Raw genomic sequence first — 22,573 nt, 5'->3', positions numbered from 1 at the left:
AATCTCTCTCAATATATGTATGCATATATGTATACAGCAGGTTATTAGAGTGGCTTATGGCCTGCAGGCTAGCCAGTTCAACAATGGATGTCTCTCAGAATCCAGTAATTTGTTCAGTCCATGAGACTGGATGTCTCAGCTGGTCAGCATATGCCAGGATCTTGAAGTAGGATCCAATGCCAACGAATCAAGAGTGAGGGCAGGCAGGCAAAGAGCAGAAGCTTCTTTCTTCCATGTCCCTTATACAGGCTATACCCAGAAGGTGTGACCCAGACTAAAGATGTATCTTCCTACTTCAAATGATTTAAGAAAAACAACTTACAGGTACCCGGATGCTTGGGTTTTAGTTAATTCCAGATATGGTCAAGCTGATGTCATAAATGGCCATCAGACCCGATCACCAAGCTAGTCCTTGACCTTGAAAATTTTTTTTAGCTGTTGAACAGTTATGTTAAGTTCTTGTTAGTGATAGAAAAGAATTTCACTGAGGTAGTTTCTGCCTTTAGGAGACAGAATTTAATGAACTTGGAGAGAAAGTGGGGACATATTAATAGTAAGACACATAAGTTGGGTGTGGTAGTGTACACATGAAATCCTAGTATTCAAGACAGGCAAGAGAACCTTGAGTTCAGTCAAGGCCAGCCTGGGCTACAAAGTGACCCATCTCAAATTGCATCCATCCACCCATCAGAACATGTTATATGATTTGACAGTGAATTGATGTTTTTTGTAATAGTACATACCTCTTTGCAAAAGAAGCTAGACACAGACAATTTGCATTAAAGTTTCCTGACATGTAGATTGTCAAAGATTGGCATAGCAACAAAAACAGTCTTCCACTGTGAAAACAGACTGGTGGGAAGGTTAGTTCCAATGGTCAATAGAGGAAGGCAAAATTGAACATAGTAAAAATCACTTTGTCTCCTTGAGACATTTTAGAAAGGGACAATGATAGAGATGTGTAATTGGACTTCTAGCTGCTTTATTGGTTTTTTGTTTCCCTACTACCCTTCTCTACCCTTTCAGTTCCCCAATGCTAGGCAGGAGAAAAAGGTTAGAGAGGAAAGGGGGCATCGATATTGTTATGCCACTTCCTACTGATCAGGAGTGCCAAGTTCCTTGGGGCAAGTCCAGTTTCTTCTACTTAACAAACAGCAACCAGTAGCATCCAACCACCATCAGGAGCAGCAGCAGCAGCAGCAAGGGAAGCAGCAGCTGACCCCTCTTTTCGGGCTCTGGCATTTATGTACCCTCTAAAGAGTCCCCAGAATTCCAAACATAAACTATCTTCAGCTGGCAAAATCACATTCCTGCCACAGCATGAGAGAAATTATAGTTAGCTGCTGTGGGCACCCTGAACCAGCCCCATATCCCACACCTGGGATTGAACAAAAACATATTCATATAACATTTCTGTATTTTTAAAGAAATCAAAATTCCTACTACAGAGATGGGCAAGTTGGGTCTCACTTGCTTCAGAACATCCAGCTTTCTCCTAGTGTTCTGCTGTCTGATTACCACATGGAACTGAGCTGCTTCCATCTGGATGGGAGATACATCAGGGGAATGTTTTTACACCACAACTTGCTGGAAGAAAAGGAACAAAAAAGACAGCAGATTCCTTTCTCCCAGTTTGAGCTAGCCTGGGACATGTCCTCACAGAATAGCCAATAGACCTGCTAAAACATTGACACTTCTCTCCTTACAAAGGCCTGCTACTCCATTTGTATTGAATATTCATATACTATTTATTACTTCACTGACTGACAGAGAATAAAACTTTATTGTACTACTACCAATCCCTGAAGCACTTTCCCTGACCGTGAGAAGGATGCTGCTCCTCACATGAGGCATAGCCCTGTTTGAGGTTCACAAACCCATTTTGGAAAAGAATACAAAGAGACCCAAATAAGTAGGAATTTATCTTTATTAGTGAGGCCCATTCTCTGCTGATGTGCAAACAGCTTGCTGTGAACTCACACCTGATTCCACACATGTTCTCTTTGTCCCATTTCTGTACATATATAACTTGGAAGCCAGCTTGGAGCTTGTGCTTTTAAATTAGGTTAAAACAGAATAAAGTGAATGCAGTATAGGTATCAAGGAAGCTGTTTAGATCCTAAGTGCATTTTAAGTAATCACAGGCTTTAAAATAAGATCAAATATACATTTAATTAAGACATGTACCTCCATTTATCACAGGGAGAAGGAGGGTGTCATACCATATTTCCATTGAAAAGACCATATGGGCAGCTGGGTTTGGTGACTCATGTCAGTAATTCCAGAACTTGAGACATGAAGCAGGAGATCAGCACAAGTTCAAGCCTGGTTTGGTCTACATAAAGGCCAGCAAACAACCTCCCTCACCCCAACCACCCCCCCAAAAAACTGAACAAACAAAAGTATGATCAACCCAAAGATGTCCTTTATAAGGGGGAATATCTGGAAATTACAAGAGTCAGGAGACTACACACACACACACAGAGCCTATACAGAAACCACTTTTAAGCAAATGAAAAGAACTTGTGGAAAAATCTCTAGAAAGTATTTTGGGAGTAGCATAGTTTTGGAGGCATGTGAACTTGCAACAACTAGCTAATCCCGTTGCATCAGTTGATGTATGCTGAATGGCAGTCCCAGGAACGGCCTTCAGCCTTTCTCCACGGACCTTAGATTGCTCCCAAGGATGACTTCGGTGAAGATTTAAGTCCATGGTCTCTATGGTCAATGTCATCAGTTCAAGCAGCAGCAAGACCCTGAAAAACCCTAGGATGCTTGCAGCCACATGTCATGGGTGAGGACCAATTTAGTAGGTTTGAAGGAAGTGTTTTTGCTTCTAATCAATATTGCCTGGTTTACATTAAGAACTGAGTTGGCTCACCATTCTTCAAAGAAAACTGTCCTCTGTTAGGAAACTTCATCATGAGACTTCAGATACACTGGTTTGGAAAATTTTCTCAGTTTTTCCTGGGTTTGAAGTTTCCGGCCTCGTAGTGGGGTGAGACCCATTGGAGGCAGATGAATCTGAGTAAGAACAATGACATGAATCATAATTGTTATTGCAGCTTATATTTATTGATGATTTACTAAGTACAAAATCTACCACAGACTCATTAATGTTTATATCTCTGCATTTACTGATCTGTCTTTATGATAACCCCCTGAGGAATTTTCATTTTTATAGATAAAAAATAGAAACTCAGAGAAATTAAATACTGACTTGTTCAAGGTTACACATTAAGTGGTGGAAGTGGATCTGAAGCTAGACTCTGGCTTAGACTTGTACCCACTATGCCACTGTGCCTGGACACAGGAAAAGAGCGAGAGATCCGCTCAGCAAAATGGGCATCCAAGGAAAGAAGAAGAGAAAGTTTCTTACATAAAAAAGCACTGGTGTCAAGTCAGATGCTTCCTGGGGTAGCAAGATGCTTACGCTATGATTGTGATGGCTAATGTTATTAGTATCTGACTGACTCCCATTAAGAATCATCTTTGGGGGCTGGAGAGATGGCTCAGCAGTTAAGATCACTGACTGCTCCTCCAGAGGTCATGAGTTCAATTCCCAGCAACCACTTGGTGGCTCACAACCATCGATAATGTGATCTGTTGCCCTCCTCTGGTCTGCAGATATACATGCAGGCAGAGCACTGTATACATAATAATAAATAAATAAATCTTTAAAAAAAAAAAGAATCATCTTTGGGTTATATGTGGGTATTTCCCGATAAGAGCCCAGTATGGAGGGGCATCCTGCAACCTAGTAGAGCTTGGGAGGGAAAAAAGGCAAAAGATGAGTTCACTACTTTTGCTTCTTTTTTTGTTTTGTTTTGTTTTGGAGACAGGGTTTCTCTATGTGAGAGCGCCCTGGCTGTCTTGGACTCATTTTGTAGACCAGGCTGGTCTTGAACTCACAGAGATCTGACTGCCTCTGCCTCCCAAGTGCTGGGATTAAAGGCATGTGCCACCATCACCCAGCTTCTTTTGCTTTTTGCTAGCCTTATTTGAGCTGAGATGTCTCATCTTCTCTGCCTCTACCCTAGATTGCTATCACCAGTCCCTTGATTCTTAAGTCTTTGAGCTCAGACTGAATTATGCCATAGACTTTCTCGTAGGTCTTTGTGCCCCATAACTGTGTGATCTGTCTATTTTCATCCACCCATCCACCCATCCATCCATTCATCCATCCATCCATCCCTCTATTTTTCAATCTCCTCCTTACTGCTTCTATTTCCCTGAGGGACCCTGACTTGTACAAGGATGGCACATTCTTACCAGAGCAGACAATGCAAACCTTTAGGATTGAGGTAGAGCTGTATACAAAGATGCTCAGAAGAGATGGAATAAAACAAGTAGGCAAATAAAAACAATATACCCAGAATTCTATGTATGAAAGAGCATGTGTGCACATGTGTATAAAATTAATATTACCAGATAATTAAGTTGAACTGATAAGGTATCAAAATTGCTGTTTTTTTTTTTTTTAAATAAAGTTGAAAACTGGTCATTTTAAGACTACAGTGGTCTCTTCCATAGGCTGAAGATTTTTGACAATTTTTACTCTGTACTTTCTGTATTTTTTTAATACTTGAAATGTACTTTTTTAGTATTTAAGAAGCTTGCCTTTTATACTTAAGAAAATAAAAGCATTTCAATAAAAATGGGTGAAGACCCAAAGAAAAGTTTCATAAACGTGAGCTGGCTTCCCCTTTCACCTTGTGGGAAGATGCACAAGAAGAAACCAGATGTTCATTATGGTGATGGGTTGGTGGCATGCAATGACAACTTACTTCCAACACGCTTCCTACAGTGGCTCTTGGCTCCTCAGCAAAAATTAGTCCTAATAGTATACATTCTTAGAAACAACACAAGTGCCCAGCATAGGTTTACTGGAGCCATACTTACTGGCCTTGGATAAGGAATCTGGTAATGCAGTCCAATCTCAATCCTGGCTGTGCATTCGTCTATACATTGTTTAACTAGGTCTGGGTCTGTGAGCTATTTAAGGGGAAATAAAGGAGGCATTTAATATCTTCCTAATAGTATATAAAATATAATACAAACTTTTCAGTTCACTAGCCAGGAAATGTAATATTGGTAAATAAGTCTCCTCGTCTCTTATCTTCCAGTTTATTTCTTATGTATCCCTCCAAAGTTAGCCTATGACTATATAAACCCAAATACAGGGGGTAAGCCTTTTAAAGACATTTCTCATTTTATTTATTTTGTATGTATAGTGAGGGGAGTATGCAGATGCCATGGACCTCATGCCACGGTGTGTGTATGAATGGATGGAATCAGAAGACAGCTCTGTGGAGTTGGTTTTCTCCTGTCCTCCTGTGGGCTCTAGGGGTTGAACTCAGTTTGTCAGGCTTGTGAGCTAAATACCTCTACCCAGTGAGCCATTTCACTGGCCTGAGCTTTTTCTTAACACACATATCTATATAACTTTTGCTTTTTAATTAATGTAATTGAAGCTCTTTTGGTATTCAGACATCAGGGGCCACTCTTCCTAAAAATGATCACAACTTCAACTTAAGGCTTTATTAGAATTAACCACTTTGCTACTGATGAGCATTTTGGTTATTTTAAGCCTTTGTCATTATGAACAATTCTGCTATAGATCTTTATACATTTTTTTCTCACATGCCAATGTGTCTATGATGAAATTCTAGAGTGAGAATGCTAAGACAGGCTATATAGATTCATATATGCTTCTCACAATATTCTCAAGTTACCTTCTAGAGTTCACATCAACTTATGTCCCCATCAACAATTTACAAACTTACATCCCCACCAATGGCAAATGAGAGAGCTACTTCACATCCTCCAACACTGATCAGTGGTTCTCAATGTTCCTAATGTTGTGACCTGACCCTTTAATACAGTTCCTCATGTTGTGGTGACCCCCAACCATAAATTAATTTTCCTTCCTACTTCATAGCTAATTTTGCTGTTGTTATGAATCATAATATAAATAACTGTTTTCCTATGGCCTTAGGCAACCCCTGTGAAAGGGTCATTTGATGCCCCCACAAAGGGGTCGAGACCCACAGGTTGAGAACCACTGCTTTAAAGGAACTGAGCTTGAAGCAAGAATATGATACTTTAGAATGATTTGCCTCTCCACCTCCGTTTTTCCCCAAAACAAGGTTTCTCTGTGTAGGCTTGGCTGTCCTGGACTCACTTTGTAGGCCAGGCTGTCCTTGAACTCACAGAGATCCTGCCTCTGCCTCCCTAACTGCTAGGATTACAGGCATATGCCACCACGCCTGGCTTTACTTCATATTTTAAACTATAATTGTCTTGCTCATTAGTAAGGGTAAAAGGAGTTTTGAAATTCAAAAATCAGTCCAATGTGATAATGCATTTTCAAGAAAAGAGTGAAATGTTTATTCTGGGAAAAAAAAAAAAAAGCCACAAAACAGAAAACCCAGAAAGCCAAATCAGGAAGGGGAGAAACTTTCATTCAGAGGATGTTAAAAAAAAAAAATCAGTACATGGATCTGCTGTGCACTTATGAAAGTGCTTCAAAGTAGTGCCGGAATTGCACCAGCCTCAGATGGCACTCAATGTGAAGCCTGGCCCCATGTGGCTTGGGAATTGCAAGGGAGTTTTTATTCCCTAGTGTTTCTTGGAGTTCCAGGAACAGCAGCACAGAGAACTGTGCAGAGTCCTTTAGGGCGAAGGCTCAACTCCCTGACCTCTGAGGCCTTGATGCTGTCCATATTGGGACAAAAATCTCATGTTGCCACAGGCTTTCTGGGACTCAGAGCCATTAATAAGATACCTTTGGGTTATCAAACCAGGTTAAAATAAACTTATTTCTACACAGGGAACTGAGGTCTGGGGAGAAAAAGCCCCTGACAAAGATGTTGCTAAGGGAGCTGGGGCTTCTAGAACTCCAGCTAGTATCCAAACAAGCTCAGACTAGAGCCCTCACAGGCTGCTGCGTGATTTGTGACATGCACACACCACCCTCTGTCTCATCCTTGGCCAATCCAGGTCGAGGCTCAAGAATGATTCTGAAATAAGAGAAAACCTAGTCTTGAGTAGTCCTCAGACAGGTTCGTCTGCACGGGTTTACTAGGTCTACGTCATGGCATCAGCACCAGGCCAGACCTGTGGGTCATAGCTCTGCCTTCAGCTACCAAAGAGATCACCTAAGCAGAACTCTTATACCAAACAGGCCCAGAGGAAGCCAGACGGGTGGCATATGCCTCTAATCTCAGCACTCAGAGGCAGAGGAAAGAGGGTTCTGAGTTTAAAGAGTATCTTCTGGATATGACAGGCCTGCTGCATTCATGAATTCACTGCACCTGTGTTTGCCTGTATAAGACCCACACCAGATCAAGACAGTCAACATTCCAGCATAGGAGGGAGAGGCACTCAGAAGGCCCCACCCCTTGCTGCGGAGCTATTGACAGCTGCTGGCTGCTGGAGGATGTGAGTCAGTTCTCCTTATGGGTATGGCCTTAGGTAGGTCAAACATGCATAGGTGGACAGCTCCACACCCCTGAGTACATGGGCAGCACAAATTGGACTTTGTGATTTATTTATAAAAAAAAAAAAAAGATTAAGTTGGAGTAGACAAGGTGAATCTGGGAAAGTTTAGGGGTAAATACTGTGTACAAGTATGGGAATTTTAAAGGCTGGGTGTAGTGGCACACGCCTTTGATCCTATCACTTAAAATGGGCTGGTAGCTCTCTGAGTCACAGGACAACCATGGCTACAGAAAGCCCCAGTACTTTTTTTTTTTAAGTATTTAATAAAAATGTGTTTAAAACAAAATAGTAAAGCACAGGTTTCTGGGATTCCTAGAAGAGAAGAAACTTCAGATTATGAGAGTTTCTTTGGTGACTTTTGTCTTGATTTTAACTCTAATTGATTTTAATTCTTTGATTTTTAATTTTGATTTAATTCGTCTAACCTAAATATCTGTAAGAGACCTTATTTTGTTTGTTTTTAAAAATATATCCCAAATGTGGAGTCTGGTATTTGGCACATGATGGAATACTTTAATAAGAACTAGGAACAAAGAGTTTCAGACTGGCAGCAGGTGACAGGAACTACAAGAATGGGGGCGTGGGGTGGGGGCGGCGCAGCTGGGGATCAGGGTTGATAGACAGCTGGAGGAGGTGAGGTCCTTCAGGTAGGTGGTCAGAAACAAAGGCTGGGCCAGGTGTGGTGGTGCACTCAGAAGGCAGAGGCAAGGAATCTATGTGAGTTGGAGGCCAGCCTGGTCTACACAGAGTTCCAGGATAGCTAGGGATAAATAGATCCCATTTCAAAAAACCAACAAAATTAGCTGGGCGTGGTGACGCACACCTTTTTTAATCCCAGCACTCAGGAGGCAGAGGCAGATGGATTGCTGTGAGTTCGAGGTCAGCCTGGTCTACAAAGCAAGTCCAGAACAACCAAGGCTACAAAAAAACCAAAAACCAAACCAAACCAAACCCAAAACAACAAAACCAACCTATCAACAACAACAACAACAAAACCTAAACAACTACAACAAACACCCAAACTAAAAGGAAAACAACCAAATCTAGGTGTTCAAAAGTGGCCTCATAATTCCCCTCAGGAACAGTCATAGGGGAGGGGAATAAGGGGAAAATGGGAGGGAGGGAAGAATGGGAGGATACAAGGGATAACCATTGAGATGTAACAAGAATAAATTAATAAAAATTAAAAAAATAAAAAGAAAATGTCACTACCCAAACATAACGACATCAGTCTAAATCCTGGACTGACTGGAAAACAGGATGACTTCAGAGGCATATTATTTCATGGTAGTGTACATATTTTATACTTATTCATTCACAAATGTTGTTATGAACTTGTACATTGTCGTCTATTGGAGTGTTGATATGGGTATTAATAATTCGTATGCACATTGAAATTAGAAATTAATGTCATTCCTCAGCATTTTATCTTGTAGAGGCATGGCATGGTCATTTTAGGTATCTTTCTTCGTCTTAAAAAAATCATAATTTGCCAGTCATGGCCAAGAACTTATTTTTTCCACTTTCTTTTCATGGTGGTGAAACTGTCCGTACATTCTACCATGCCTGGTTCATTCAACTCAATTTCAAGAATGAAATTACCCAATCAATATTAATTCAATTTCTATTCCTACACAAAGTGATTTCTGAGTTATAATTGATATTTTATTTAGTTTAATGTAGCAGAAAGCTCTGTGAGGCAATACACAATGTTGTATTGACTAAAGTCATAAAAATAGAATATAAAAACCTAAATTTTGATGACGAAATGTATTTTAATGAGGGTATATATAAATGTCATTTTGGGACTGTAGTTTGTATCTAAAAATGTAGTCAACAACAGGTAATATCTGGGGAAGAAAAAATAATAAGAAATATGACTGTGCTCACTTGTATCATTTGCTATTAGCATGACAATCCTTTTTTGTTGAAAGGGTCTTTGAAAAGATTTCCTCCATGTTCATAGGCTAATATTGTTATATCTATCTTTCTCTAAACATAATGAATAAATGTCTTCAATTATAGAATAAAAAAAAAAGTGGCCTCAGCAGAGAGGCAGCCCTTCGGTGGGCATGCCAGTAGTGGAAGATGGTGTAGACAGAGCAGCTAGAAGGACACAGAATACAGTGGAGAGAGGCAGTGAAACTAGGAAGACATCAACAGAAGTGGGCAAAGAAGAGCCAGGTACTGCCAGTCACCTTCCATCCTTAGTGCTAGGCAATTTTCCCAAGGGAAAGCTAGCCAGTGCTGGGTGGTTTGTTAGGATGAATCAAAACTGACTGCGTGGTGCCAGGGTTTTCAGTTTTGTTAAGCTAGCTAGTAGAAGCCCTGTTTTCTGCAGTACCACTCTGTTGGCCAAAGAATTTGTAGCTAAGTTATGGGAGGAGCCCCATGTCTTTTCCTGCATTATAAAATGGGTTTATAATCATAAGGCTTTGATTGCTTTATGAATTGAGAAAAAGCATTTTACTTCATACTGCCTCTGGGAGTGACCGGTCATCAGTATGTGAGGACCTGCTCTCACTGGCATGACTTCTGTCACCTGACTCATGGGGTCTTCTGAGGAATGGCTGGGCTGAGACCTGGCTGATCCAAGAGGGAAACTCGGGCTGGGCTTGACTTTCTAGTATTAGCTAAACTGGCAAGCCTAGCCAATTTGCATGCTGGGTACTTCCTGGCTCTGGGAGTTGGAAGGGTCTTCTTCAGTTAAGGTAGGAAAGAAATGAGCAAACACTACAAGAAGATTCCCTGTTCCTTGCCATTGCCAGATGGGGCCTACTTACATTTTTGTTTTTCTGGAACAGTGTTCTGGCTTCATTTAGTATGTACTGTTTTTCTTTGATGGTGTCTTCCATCTGCCCTGATGCCGCCTGCCATTTCCTTGCAAGCCTGAAAATGCTTCGGTAGAGGCTGAGGACTTCCTGTCGTGTTGCTGTTGTCATCTTCAGACCCACCAGAGTAGAAGGAGGAAAGTCTACATAAAAATGCAGGTTGACAGTAGGCAGCCAGGCAGATGCACAGGTTTTGAATTTGTCTAGAAATAAGTGCTCCTGTTTTACAGATCTATGTCTAGCATTACCAGAATGGCACAATAGAAACAGCAATGAGATAGCTCTTTTGCTCTCCTTCCATCTCCTCCGCGCCCCCAACCGGGTTTCCCTTGAACTCAGCGATCCACCTGTCTCTGCCCCTCACCCCACCCCCACCTCCTGCCCACAGTGCTGGGATTAAAGGCCTCCTCCTATCTTCTTGATTTTTGTTGTTGTGTTTTTGTATTTCAAGTCAGGGTTCTTTTGTGTAGCCTTGGCTATCCCAGAACTAGCTGTGTACCCCATGCTGGCCTTGAACTCACAGAGATCCACCTGCCTCTGCCTCCTAAGCGGTGGGGAATAAAGGCACATGCCACCTCAACGCAGCCCATCTTCTTGATTTTTGTTTGTTGTTTGTTTTTTAGTTTTTTCAAGACAAGGTTTCTCTGTGTAGCCTTGGCCTTCCTGGAACTTACTCTGTAGGTCAGGCCTGGCCTCAAACTCACAGACATGTGCCTGCCTTTGCCTCCCAAGTGCTGGGATTAAAGGCTCCACCACTGCCCAGCTATTTATTATCTTCTTGATTTTTTGAGCCAGAATCTTACAAGCTAGTCCCGTCTAGCCTGGAAAGCCATATTAGCCCAGACTGGCTTCAAACTCAGGATCCATCCTGTCTCAGCATCCTGAATCCTAGGATTACAGATCTTATCTGGCAGTTTGCTGTTTGTTGTGAGCCCACTTGTACAAACATGGCAAGACCAAATCCATTTTGTTATTATTTAAAACCAGACTGACCAGAATGCCTCAGAAATAATGATTTCAGTTTTGTTCCGGTAAATTTACATGGCTAACCTGAGTGCCTAGAGGGCATTTTTTTTTAGCTTGTTTTGTTGAGACAGGGTCTTACTGTGTGGGCTTAGAACTTGTTTTGCTTGTTTTTAGAGGAGGGAGTCTTATGTAAATTAGATTGGCTTTGAACTCCCAACCGACCAAGTGAAGACAGTACTTGTTACATAGCGCTGACCAGCAGTGAATAACCTGAAGTGAAAGCCTAGAGAAACAGGACTAGGTAAGAGGCCGGGCACTGTAGCCCAGGCCTGTAATCGCAGCACTCAGAAGGCTGAAGTAGGAGGATCATGAGTTCCAGCTATCTCAGGAAACATCTGCAAAAGCAGTGGCATTTCATAGTTTTTTAACATGAAATCTTAAAGTGACAGTTATCATTTTTGAAACTGTGGTTATCATATAAGACAAAAGAGTCTCAAGGCTCAGCTTTATCCAGAGGCTATAAAGTTGTAATTTCTCTTAGTTTAGAAAACATTTCTCAAAACTGCCATCTTGACCAGTAAGAATGGTGCAACTGAAGATCTTTCTCATGAGGGAAGAGCTTCTCACCCCTCTGGCTTTTTCTAGGAAGTAGGGCCAGTGGGCCTGGACAAGTGAGAACTTATGTAGCATTTCAGACACAAAAAGACAGAGAATAGTATGATACATACAAATACATACAATAAGCTTTAAAGAAAGAATAATGGAAATACTAGATTGCCCTGTTGAACCTCTTCCAAAGCAATTTTTTTTTAAAAAACAGTACCTCACTATTTAGCTTTGGCTAGCTTGGAATTCTCTATGTAGACCAGGCTGGCCTTGAAATAACAAAGAATTGCCTCCCTCTGCTTCCAGGGTGCTAAGACTAAAGGTGTGTCCCACCACCACAGCATCTCTTCTTCTTTCGTTGATGTCAGCCCAGTCTGCCTGCTGTTTACCATCATCATGAATCCTTTGCATTTATTAGACTCTGAGCAGTTTTAAAAACTTAGAACTTCATATAGATTCTGTAAGTTGTATTTTGTCCATTGAATTTGGAAGGCCCATTTACATCATCACATTGAGCTCTAGTTCTGACATCATTGCTGCAGGTCACCCCACTCTACCAGAGATTCCAATGCACTTGGTTTGTTCTGTTGATGGACATTTTATAACTTATGAAAAACTTCAGCCTATTTCTTTATATTTCTATGGTAGAACTTGAAAGAAAATACCAGGAGGGGAGGTGGAGGGGGGCAGGGATGAACCCTTGGAGTTCTTAGTCAGATTTAGAACAATGACTACTATGCTGCCTTCGACAAGAGGGCAGGCTGGGAAGACAGATCTGATGAGTAAGCAGAAGAGCCAGGCACTTGGACATATCCATGAGTCCTGAGTTGGTTTTTTTCCCCCTCACAAACAGGCTGATCAGGATTGGTAAGGAGGCCTAAAGGCTGCAGCTTAGGGACACAATCCATTTCCAACTCCTCACCTATGGCTGGAATGCTTTAGTATGGTCCTTAGCTTATGAGACTCCCAGCTGCTAAGCATGATGAGAGCAGGAGGGGGTATATCTATCTATATACAATAGATAGAGAAGTCCCAAACACCTTCAAGGAACCCACTTTATAGAGAATTTCTTCTTTGAAGATTGTTGTCCCTCTTACTTACCCCTGCCCCTAGTAACCTTTCTTGAGCAATAAGGAGTAAACCATTTGATGAAAAGTTTGAAAGCACCACTTCCCCCATCCAAAAGCTTAAAGGATCAAAGTTACACACACCACCACCCAAGATGCTTCACAGGAACAATGCTTAAAAGGCATTCATAAAAACCAAGTGAGAACATCCTGGGTAAGAACCCAGACGAGATGATGACATTTTTCCTGGTAAGGAAACAGGTTTCTGAGTTTCTGGCTCTCCCTATAACTCCACGGTTTCATCGAGAATATGTGAGTCAGTTCCTGTGAGGGGCAGTAGTATCAACTAAGGATTGCTTCACAACCCTGTCATTACCAGATGAAACTTCCTTGACTTTCAGGCACTGGCAGGGGAAAGCGAAGGTCAAACATATTAAAATCCCAGCAAATTCCTCAAAGCCTGACTTTAACTGGTTTCTTTTTCTACTCTAAGAACGCTGATTGTAAGCCACAACATGACACAGAGACCTGCAATTAGCTTACTCAAGGTAATGAGTGCTAACAATCAACATGTAGTAAGACTATTTTGAAAATAATTATTGTGTGTTTTGAAAACTAATCCAGAAAGGAAGGTAGGTGGTGATTCTCTAACACTAGGTGACCCAGAAAACACAAGTTACAAAGACTGCCAGAGAAAAGTCAAAAAGCTGCTCACAGAATACGTGAGCAGGTACAGCCAACTGTTTCTAAGTCTGGAAGAAAAGTCAAGCCGAGAGAAAAAGATGCATCTTTTGTGGCTTTTTTAACTGGGTTTCTTTCAGGTCTTTGGGGGAAATTATGATTTTTTTAAAGCTTTGGGGTGGTACATACCTTTATTGTTCCTTCTTCACTAATTTTTCTCTTGAGAGAAAATACCAAGAAAAAAAAGGCCCTAGGTAGACCAAGCTGGCATCAGGTTCACAGAGATCCACCTACTCTCCTTCCTAAGTGCGGAGACTAAAGGTGTGCAACAACACCCAGCCTCATCTTTTTTTTTCTTGACCATCTCTCTATCCATCCTTCAGCTCCTCTTGAAAATATGCACAGCTCAGAAAACCCTTCACATTCCCTAGTCTCCTCTTAACCACACACATTGGGTTATGAATCAAATGAATCTTGATAGCTGTTCTCTATAGGACCCATCTCTCAAGTTCTGACTTGTTAACGTCTATCTTCCTCCAATAGACTCTAATCTTTATGGGAACAGTTACTGCATCTGTCTTATTTACTGCTCAATTCTCAGCACCTAGAAAGGTTATATATTAGGAATTCAACAAATGTTTCCTGAAAATATCACATGCTACAGAAAGCTTGGGATTCACAAACTGGGTTATTCCCTCATAAATTTTTTTTTCTTTTCTTCTTGGGCTTTTCTCTTTGGTCTTAGACAGCAACTCATTTACTAAAGTTGCCATTTCCTGAAGATTTTCTTACTCAAGGATTTAATGGCTTCAAACCAACATTCTTCTTGGGATTAATGCAATACAGGAAGCCTTTATCCTCATTTACAGTTGGTCAAGGGTTGATCTGATAGAGCAGTGAGGTCTGCTGGGAGTTCCCCTTAGGCAACTATAGGAATAGTCACTGTTTGTAAGTCAGAACCTTAAAATGGTCATGCAGTCTACTCTTAACGAATTTCTTCAAAGTTCTATGACATTTACTCTGGATCGACACTACTTGAAATATTTGTTCCTTTTCATATCGTTAACTTCCAAATCCCAGGATGAAGAGAGAAAATACAGTATGACTGGAAGGAATTGTGACTGGAAGGTGGCTTCTTTTTAAAGCTGTACTGCCTACATAGCAGGGTGCTAAAATGAAATTATTGAGTGCGTATTTTATAGAGGTCTGGCACATTTTGCTGCTACTGTGCTTTGACCTCTGGTCTTTAGTGGAGAGGTCCCTAATATAAATACCTCAAAATTTGATGGTGGAGGTGATTTTAGATACATAATTCACATTTATTAGTTGTCATTGCTTTAATGTACACTGGAAAGACCCATCAACCTCATGATATAGATTTTTGTGTGATGTAGGGTTGGCTATGAATAAGTGCACTCAGAAAATTTCTAACCAGGGCATGTTGCTCACACCTGTAATCCCAACATTCAGAAGGTTGAAGTAGGAGGACTGACACAAGTCTGGGGCCAGCCTGGGCTACAAAGTGAGTACCAGGTCAGCCAAAGGTACATAGGCTGACCCATTCATACAAAATGCCTCTTTTCTACTAGTCATCTCTCCTCATACCTGTACACTACCAAATTTTCCTAGAGCACTCTCTCCCCAGGGCCTAGCTCAAGCCATATATTGCTCTTTGCAGTTATTTTGTCCTCTGTTTTTTCTGCCTCACTCCTGGAGAGCAGGAACTTGGTCCTGTAATAACAATAGCTACATTTGCTTTGCATTTGCCATGAGCTTCGCACTCTGCAAAGCACTTTACATTTAACTCTGCAGACAGCGCAGCAATTCTGTAGGCAGGCACTATTCCTATTCTCATTTTACAGAGGAATCTGATGTAAAGAGAGATTAAGTAGTGTATCCAAAGTCACATAGCTAGAAATAGGCAGAGCCAGTATTCAAACCCTACAATCTGGAGCCAGAGCCCAGGTTGTTAGTAAGTATTCGACTGGTGCTCTGGATGTCATGGGGACTAATAATAGGAAGTTAAGGAAAGGGTGGTACTAGAAGGGGCAGCAGGAGCTAAACTCTGGAGCAAGCCAGGAGCAAAGTTAAGTGTCAATGCAAATGAGGACCTGTCAGGGAGGCCACAGGTCAGCACAATCCAGCACTGATGGGAGAGTAGGCCTGGGGAGAAGTTTGCATTCAGAGACAAAAGGAAGACACTAGCATATGTGAGGCAAGCGGGAGCAGCATGGTCTGGTTTACATCCTTTAAAATGTGCTAGAATCAAACTGTATCATAACTACTTATGATTCCATCACTGTTATAGAGGATGAAATATGAGACTTGCCCAATGTCACCTGACAAAAAGTCAAGATGAAGAGCCTCAAAAGCTGAGTGATTATTTCTTTGTCTGACCACAGCTTTCCTGTTTAAATTCTGGAGTCACTAATGGGGACTCATAATGGGCAGTGATCGATCAAGAAACATAAACATAAAACAAGACCCCTGAAAACATGCACTCACCCTGCCATTTGCTGTAAAGGACTTCAGTACAGTGAAGGATCTGGGGAGGCTCCAGCATGTTAAGCATGCCTAGGCTGTGGTATGTCCCAATCTAGTTTTACAGGAGGCCAGCAGACAGATTGCTAGCATTTGGAGCCTTATCAAACAAACAACAACAACAACAACAACAACAACAACAAAGTCGTGTGTGGTGGCGCACGCTTTTTTTAATCCCAGCACTCAGGAGGCAGAGGCAGGCAGATCTCTGAGTTCGAGGCCAGCCTGGTCTACAAAGTGAGTCTAGGACAGCCAAGGCTACACAGAGAAACTCTGTCTTGAAAAAAACAAAAACCTCTGCTTTTCTCACCTCCGGAGTACATTCCTACCATCTTTGGAAAGCTCGTTGCAGTATGAATATTTAGGAGCTTAAAAACATATTGTTGAGTGATGGTGTGGGAAAGCACAGCATTTTAATCCCAGCACTCAGGAGGCAGAGGCAGAGGCAGGCGGATCTCTGTGAGTTTGAGGTCAGCTTGGTCTACAAAGGGGGTCCAGGACAGCCAGGGCGGTTACACAGAGAAATCCTATCTTGGGAAACAAACAAACAAACAAACCCAAACAAACAAACAAACAAACAAAACCACCACAACAAAACATGTATGTGTGTGTGCACCTGAGCGCATATATATGCACAATATGAGTGCAGGAGCTGGAGAAGGCTGAAGAAGAATTGGATTCCTGGGAATGCAGTTATGGACGGCTGTGAGTTACCATGTGGGTGCTGGGAGCCAAACCTAGGCCCCCTGCAAGAGCAATATCTGCTTTTTAACCCCTGAGCCATCTTTCCAGTCCCATTTAGGAATTTAAAAGACAAATCCCTTCCCACAGATGATGTTACAGGCACATGACTCTGGTCTCAAGAGTGTCAAAATTCCATCTGCTAGACTCTCTGACGCTGTACTTTCTCCCGAATAAAACATCTACAGCACAAACAGGAAGGACAGAAAAGTGAAAGGGGGAAAATCCATTCCATTCCTGTTAAGTAAGCCCTGACCCTAGGATTTCATTTTTCTTTTCAGCACAGCTCACTAGAGGCAAAATTTCCTTTGTAAGTACTCCATGATTTCGGGTGGGGATGGGGAAGGCTGTGAAATTCACCCAGATTCAGGCCTGCTGCTCTATGTGTTTAGATATGGCCCTCCTTCTTGCCTTGTAAAGCCCCCAAATGACACAGCCAGAATATCCTTTTTTGTCCACCTGTTGCTTTCTGTGCTATCCCTCAGCCTCCTGTGAGTGCATCTGTCTAGTGCAGGGACCAAGGCTGTCCTAGGAGCATCCCTCACATCTCTCTACCTGACCCGTCTATCATACTCTACTCTTTTGATTCTTAAATGTTTATTACATTTTATCTATTTATTTAGTGTGTATGTATGGATGCAAGTGTGGGGACACATGCATGCCAGTGTGTGCAACTGGAGTCAGAGGACAACTTGTGAGAGTCAGTTCTTTCCTACCATGTGTTCCAGGCGTGGAACTCAGGTTGTCAAGGTTGGCAGCAGGAGCCCTTATATACTGATCTACCTTGCTGGCTAATTTTCTAACTGAACCTTTCTTCTTTCATTGCTTGTGAATTTACTAGGAGAGGCAGTCAAGGCGAAAGGACCAGATGGAGTCTCATTCCTTATACTTCTAGGCAGGATATACACCTGGGGCATGAAAAACACTTGCTAGATGAATACATTTATACACACAGAATGGTCATCAGTAATGTGCATTCTTATCCTGATATATACACCATAGCATTTGGAGCAGAGCTTCCAATTAATGTCCAAGAGCTTGGTCCACTAAGATGGATCAGCAGGTGAAAGCACTTGCTGTGTAAGTCTGACAACCCAAGTCAAGATAAAAGAAGAGAACTGACTCCATAATGTTGTCTTCCAAAGTCCACACATGTGTTATAGCATGCATTCACCTCCCCCACTCCCCAGGCACATACTATTAAATGAATTTTTTGTTTTTGTATTTTGAGACAGGGCTTCTCTGTGTAGTCCTGACACTTATTTTTTAGACCAGGCTGGCCTTGAACTCAGAGATCTGCCTGTCTCTGCCTCCCAAGTGATAGTATTAAAGGAGTGTGCCACCACCACCCAGCTAAAAAGTGACTTTTAACGAAAGATTTCAGGACACTGAAAACAACTCTAAGCTCATTTTGGGGAGCTTATGGTTCAAAAGAGAGCTCTTTAAGTTTCACACTAATGGTCCAACCCTCACTTCTTTTAAGGCCAGTCATGGTTTGTTCACTAGCCTGAAAGGACCTATTTCTGGGAAGCTTAGAATCAATGAAATAGAAAACTGTTGTTTTTTTCTCTTGAAAACTAATCATTTCAGAGACTAAGGTACATTGTAATTATAAACCCAACCCAGAAGCTGGGTGGTGGTGGTACACGCCTTTAATCCCAGCACTTGGGAGGCAGAGGCAGGCGGATCTCTGTGAGTTCAAGGACAGCCTGGTCTACCAAGTGAGTCCAGGACAGCCAAAGTTACACAGAGAAACCCTGTCTCAAAAAACCAAAAATAAAAATAAAAAATAAAACCAACCCAGAAAACTGTAATTTAAAGCACTTGTCATTTGGGGAACTGAAATTCTGGTTTCTTTTTTGCTTGAGACAGGAACTTGGCTATGTAGACCAGGTAGTCTCAAACTCAGAGATCCCCCTACCTCTTCCTGCCTTCCAAGAGCTGGGATCAAAGGTGTGCACTAACATTCCCAGCCCTGAGATGCTTTGGATAATGCCCAAATAATCATGTTCATGGGGTTCAGCCTGTGCCTTAGAGTCTTTTTGTTTTATTCTACTTTTTGTTTTTTTGAGACAGGGTTTCTCTGTGTAGCCTTCGCTGTCTTAGACTTGCTTTGTAGACCAGGCTGGCCTCGAACTCACCAACGATCCACCTGCCTCTGCTTCCCAAGTGCTGAGATTAAAAGCATGCACCACCACGCCTGGCACCTTATGGTCTTAAAGTGAAAAAGAGTTTCTTCTTTGGCAGCAGGAGGGATTGTTAAGGAAGGCACACATTTCAATACTGAACTATACCCCCAGTTGTCCTTTTACTTTTTATTTTGAGATAGAGTCTCACTGATTTGCTTAAAGTGGCTTTGAACTTGCTCTATAACCAAAGAAGGGCCTTGAACTTTTGATCCTCAAGAGCAGCTGGGATGATAGGTTTGTACTACCAAGTTTTACTTGTGCCTCAGGCTCTTAAAATGTAATAGATCATCACAGAACATTTCTCAGAATTGTAAGGTTTATTCATGAGCTATTCCTTTAAAATACTTAGCACTAGAAAGTAAAAGAACGAGTTACCTGAATAGAAGGAAATGAGAGTAGTGAGGCCTTTTATCTATGGTAAGCTTTGTCTGCAGAGAGTGGAAAAGTGTGTAGCCTGTTGGTGAGTTTGCTGCTTTGTGGCAGTAATGGATTTTCCTAAAGCTATTTCCCTCTGATCATTAATAATCCCCATACAGCAAAGGGCTATTGTTCTTCAGTATGAGTAAATAACCCTGCTGGAGACAGTGCTTATCTTCAGACCACAATGCCTGCTTCTTACTGGAAATATAACATAGGTGCCAACACTGAAGGCACAACTAGGCTTTCTTTCCTCTGTCTCTTCCTTTATCTCATTCTAGCTCTTTATCAGTGCTGCTCTTTTCTCCTAGAGCTATTACAGTCCTTTCTTTTTGTTGGACACTGGCTGGGACACTGAATGATTTTATTGTCACAACAACTGAACAATCTCCAAGTAAGTCTGTGCCCCCACAGGTCCCTGGTCCCTAGATTTCTTCTACATACACACCACAGACACAATGGACTATTTCCTGTCCTAGATTTAGCTTCGGTTATTAGAATCTGAAGAGGGAAGTAATATCACACAGTTGTGCAATTCTCAGGATATGCTCATTCATTGTGCTTCATACCACAGTGATTCTGAAACAGTATTTTTAATGCAAAACAAAACAAAACAAAACCCAAAAACAAAACCCAAGAATATGGTGTATCAGAGATGGACCCAGGGAAAGAGGTAGATGACACTTTTATCAAAGGGAAAATGAAATTAGGTTAGATGCTTAAACCTGGGAAGTCATCAGAACAAGGAACAAGGGGGAAATCCAGAATACCAGCACCAGAAAGATTTTTAAAGTAATTACCCAAAGCAGAGCAATAGGAGGCAAACCTGCATCCTACACAGATGCTCCTTGTCCTGCAGATAGTGCTAGTGATATCTCCTAAACCAAAAACATCTTACATGGAAAATGTACTTAGCACAGCTAATCCATCCAACGTCACAACCTATCACCACAGTACATTTATTTATTTGAGACAGGGTCTCACTATGTAGCTTTGGCTGTCCTGAAACTTTGAAGAGTACTCAAAGAAATCATCCTACCTCTGGGATTAAAGGTATATGCAACTACACTCACCAAGTGTTGGTTTTTCCACCTAATGGCTGACTGGGAGTGGGCCTGGCATCTCCTAACCAACATTTGGACTATTTCCAGGTCACCTAACCAACATTTGGACTATTTCCAGGTCAGCAAAGGATTAAAATTCAAAGTACAATTTCTAGAGAATGTGTCATTTTCACATCATTGAAAAGCTGAAATTAATTTTATGTTGGGAGCCATCAGTGTATCATGACAGCAAATGGGGCACACATCAATATTAAATGCTCACGAGACTGATACAACAGTGCAAGACGAATATCAATCAACTAGTCAATGTATTCAAGACAGAAATTCTAAGTCCCTCAGTTAAAAACACATGGGTGTACTATTCCTCACCAGAGTGTTGTTTATTGAGACAAGGTTTTATTTTAGAACCCTGACTGGCCTGGAACTCATTGGTATACAGGCCTGCCCTCAAAATTGTGAGGATTCTCTTGCCTCAGCATCCTAAATGCTAGGATTATACCAATATGGCAGCATATTTTAAGAAACAAAGGCAAGGGTTAGCCAGAAGTGTTCAAAACCAGTTACCTCAAGTCAGCTACGTGAGAGATATATGGGAGGAGCTGGGAACAAGGCAATGCTAGGGAATCGCCACTCTCCAGCCAGAATTTTCAACCCTCAAGTAGGTAAGTCATAGAGCCCAAATACAAAATTCCTGCTTTGTGACATTCTTCTAAGAAACTAGATTAGGAAATTTCAAGTTAGTGGGCGTGGTGTCCCACCACACCTTTAACCCCAGCCTTCCCAGTTCAAGGCCAGCATCTACACAGCAAATTCTAGGACAGGCAAGGTTACACAGAGAAACCCTGTCTCGGACAATAAAAATCAAAACAAACAAAAAAGTCTTTCAGGGCTTCAATCTGACACTGAACAAAAGAACTGTTTATGTCTGTTCTACACAACAGAGTGGAGCCACGAGCAGCTACTGAGCATCTGGAATGTGTGTCTAAGGAACTGTTATTTAAACTTAGTCACATATGACTAGTAGCTACATATGGACAGCAAGGTTCTCAGGTCAATTATAAATCAAATGTCACTTTGGAGTAGGAGTGAGGAGAGGTGTTTCTGGCATCTTAGGCCTTGGGGCATAAGCCACACTCAGAGGGCAAACAACTCCTCAACTTCAGCTGGGTAGGAATTCTGGGAACCTCAGACTGGTGGTGTCAGACTGTCCGATGTTCTAAATAAAGCCAAAAATCTGGATTCTGATGTTCAATTTTTAAAAGCTGGCAAGCAGATTTTTAGAAGAATTTAAATCATGCTGCGGGCTAAACAATATACTTGCAGGCATTATCTGTCTTGCCAGCTTGCAACTTTTAATCTAGGCCAACCCTATCAGCTCGAAGAATAGGACCTTTTCCAAGGCCACTGTTTAGTGGCTGATCCGAGAACGAAAGAAACCCAGGCTTTCTGATATCCATTCCATTGAGATTCACACTAAAGGTGGTAGCATCTGGGACAAAATTCCCTTTGTAAGAATCCCAAGGCTGAGCTGGGTGTGGTGGTGGCATGCTTTTAATCCCAGCACTCTGGAGGCAGAGGCAGGTGGATCTCTTGAGTTTGAGGTTAGCCTGGTCAACAACCAGGGCTACCTAAAGAAAAAAAACCAAAAACTAAACAAACAAAAAAAGAATTGCTTGGTTGGCATAAGGTGTTCCTATCCAGATAAATGAAAAGCATTGGACCCCAAGGGGCAATTCTCTGTATTAGGAGCCAGTAAGACACAAAGAAGAAACATGTAAACCAACATTTATCAAGAAATCAGGCAATGCAGAGATTGTTTGGGTACAAGCCCAACAGCACTGACAGCAGAGACAGCAGGAAGTGATCTAAGCCGGACTTCTAGGGGTGACTCTGATTGTGAGGGTGGATCCTATTTTTTAAGGATATTAAGGGGGCTCTTCATTTTTGAGATGTTATTCTTGTTGAGC

General features: G+C 41.7%; 1 protein-coding gene across 6 annotated transcripts in view; it reads right to left on the bottom strand.

Moving 5' to 3' along the window:
- Lyrm1 (LYR motif containing 1) overlaps positions 1-22,573 on the bottom strand; it is a 105,392-nt gene that overhangs the window by 81,214 nt on the left and 1,605 nt on the right. For 3 of the 6 annotated variants that reach the window (XM_051145141.1, XM_051145140.1, XM_051145142.1), the window contains exons 2-4: positions 10,287-10,477; positions 4,903-4,995; positions 2,475-3,024 (exon numbers count right to left, since the gene is read on the bottom strand). In XM_051145141.1, coding sequence (XP_051001098.1) covers positions 2,908-3,024; positions 4,903-4,995; positions 10,287-10,445 — 369 coding nt within the window. In that variant the 5' untranslated portion in view covers positions 10,446-10,477 and the 3' untranslated portion in view covers positions 2,475-2,907. Of the gene's footprint in view, positions 1-2,474; positions 3,025-4,902; positions 4,996-10,286; positions 10,478-22,573 lie in introns of those variants that run through there. The other 3 variants (XM_051145143.1, XM_051145139.1, XR_007830619.1) reach the window with 2 other exon arrangements.

The sequence above is a fragment of the Acomys russatus genome, chromosome 5 (assembly GCF_903995435.1).
Source record: "Acomys russatus chromosome 5, mAcoRus1.1, whole genome shotgun sequence".
Taxonomy (NCBI): Eukaryota; Metazoa; Chordata; class Mammalia; order Rodentia; family Muridae; genus Acomys; species Acomys russatus.
Note: the sequence above shows the minus strand (reverse complement) of the source record. Positions and strands in the feature narration are given on the sequence as shown.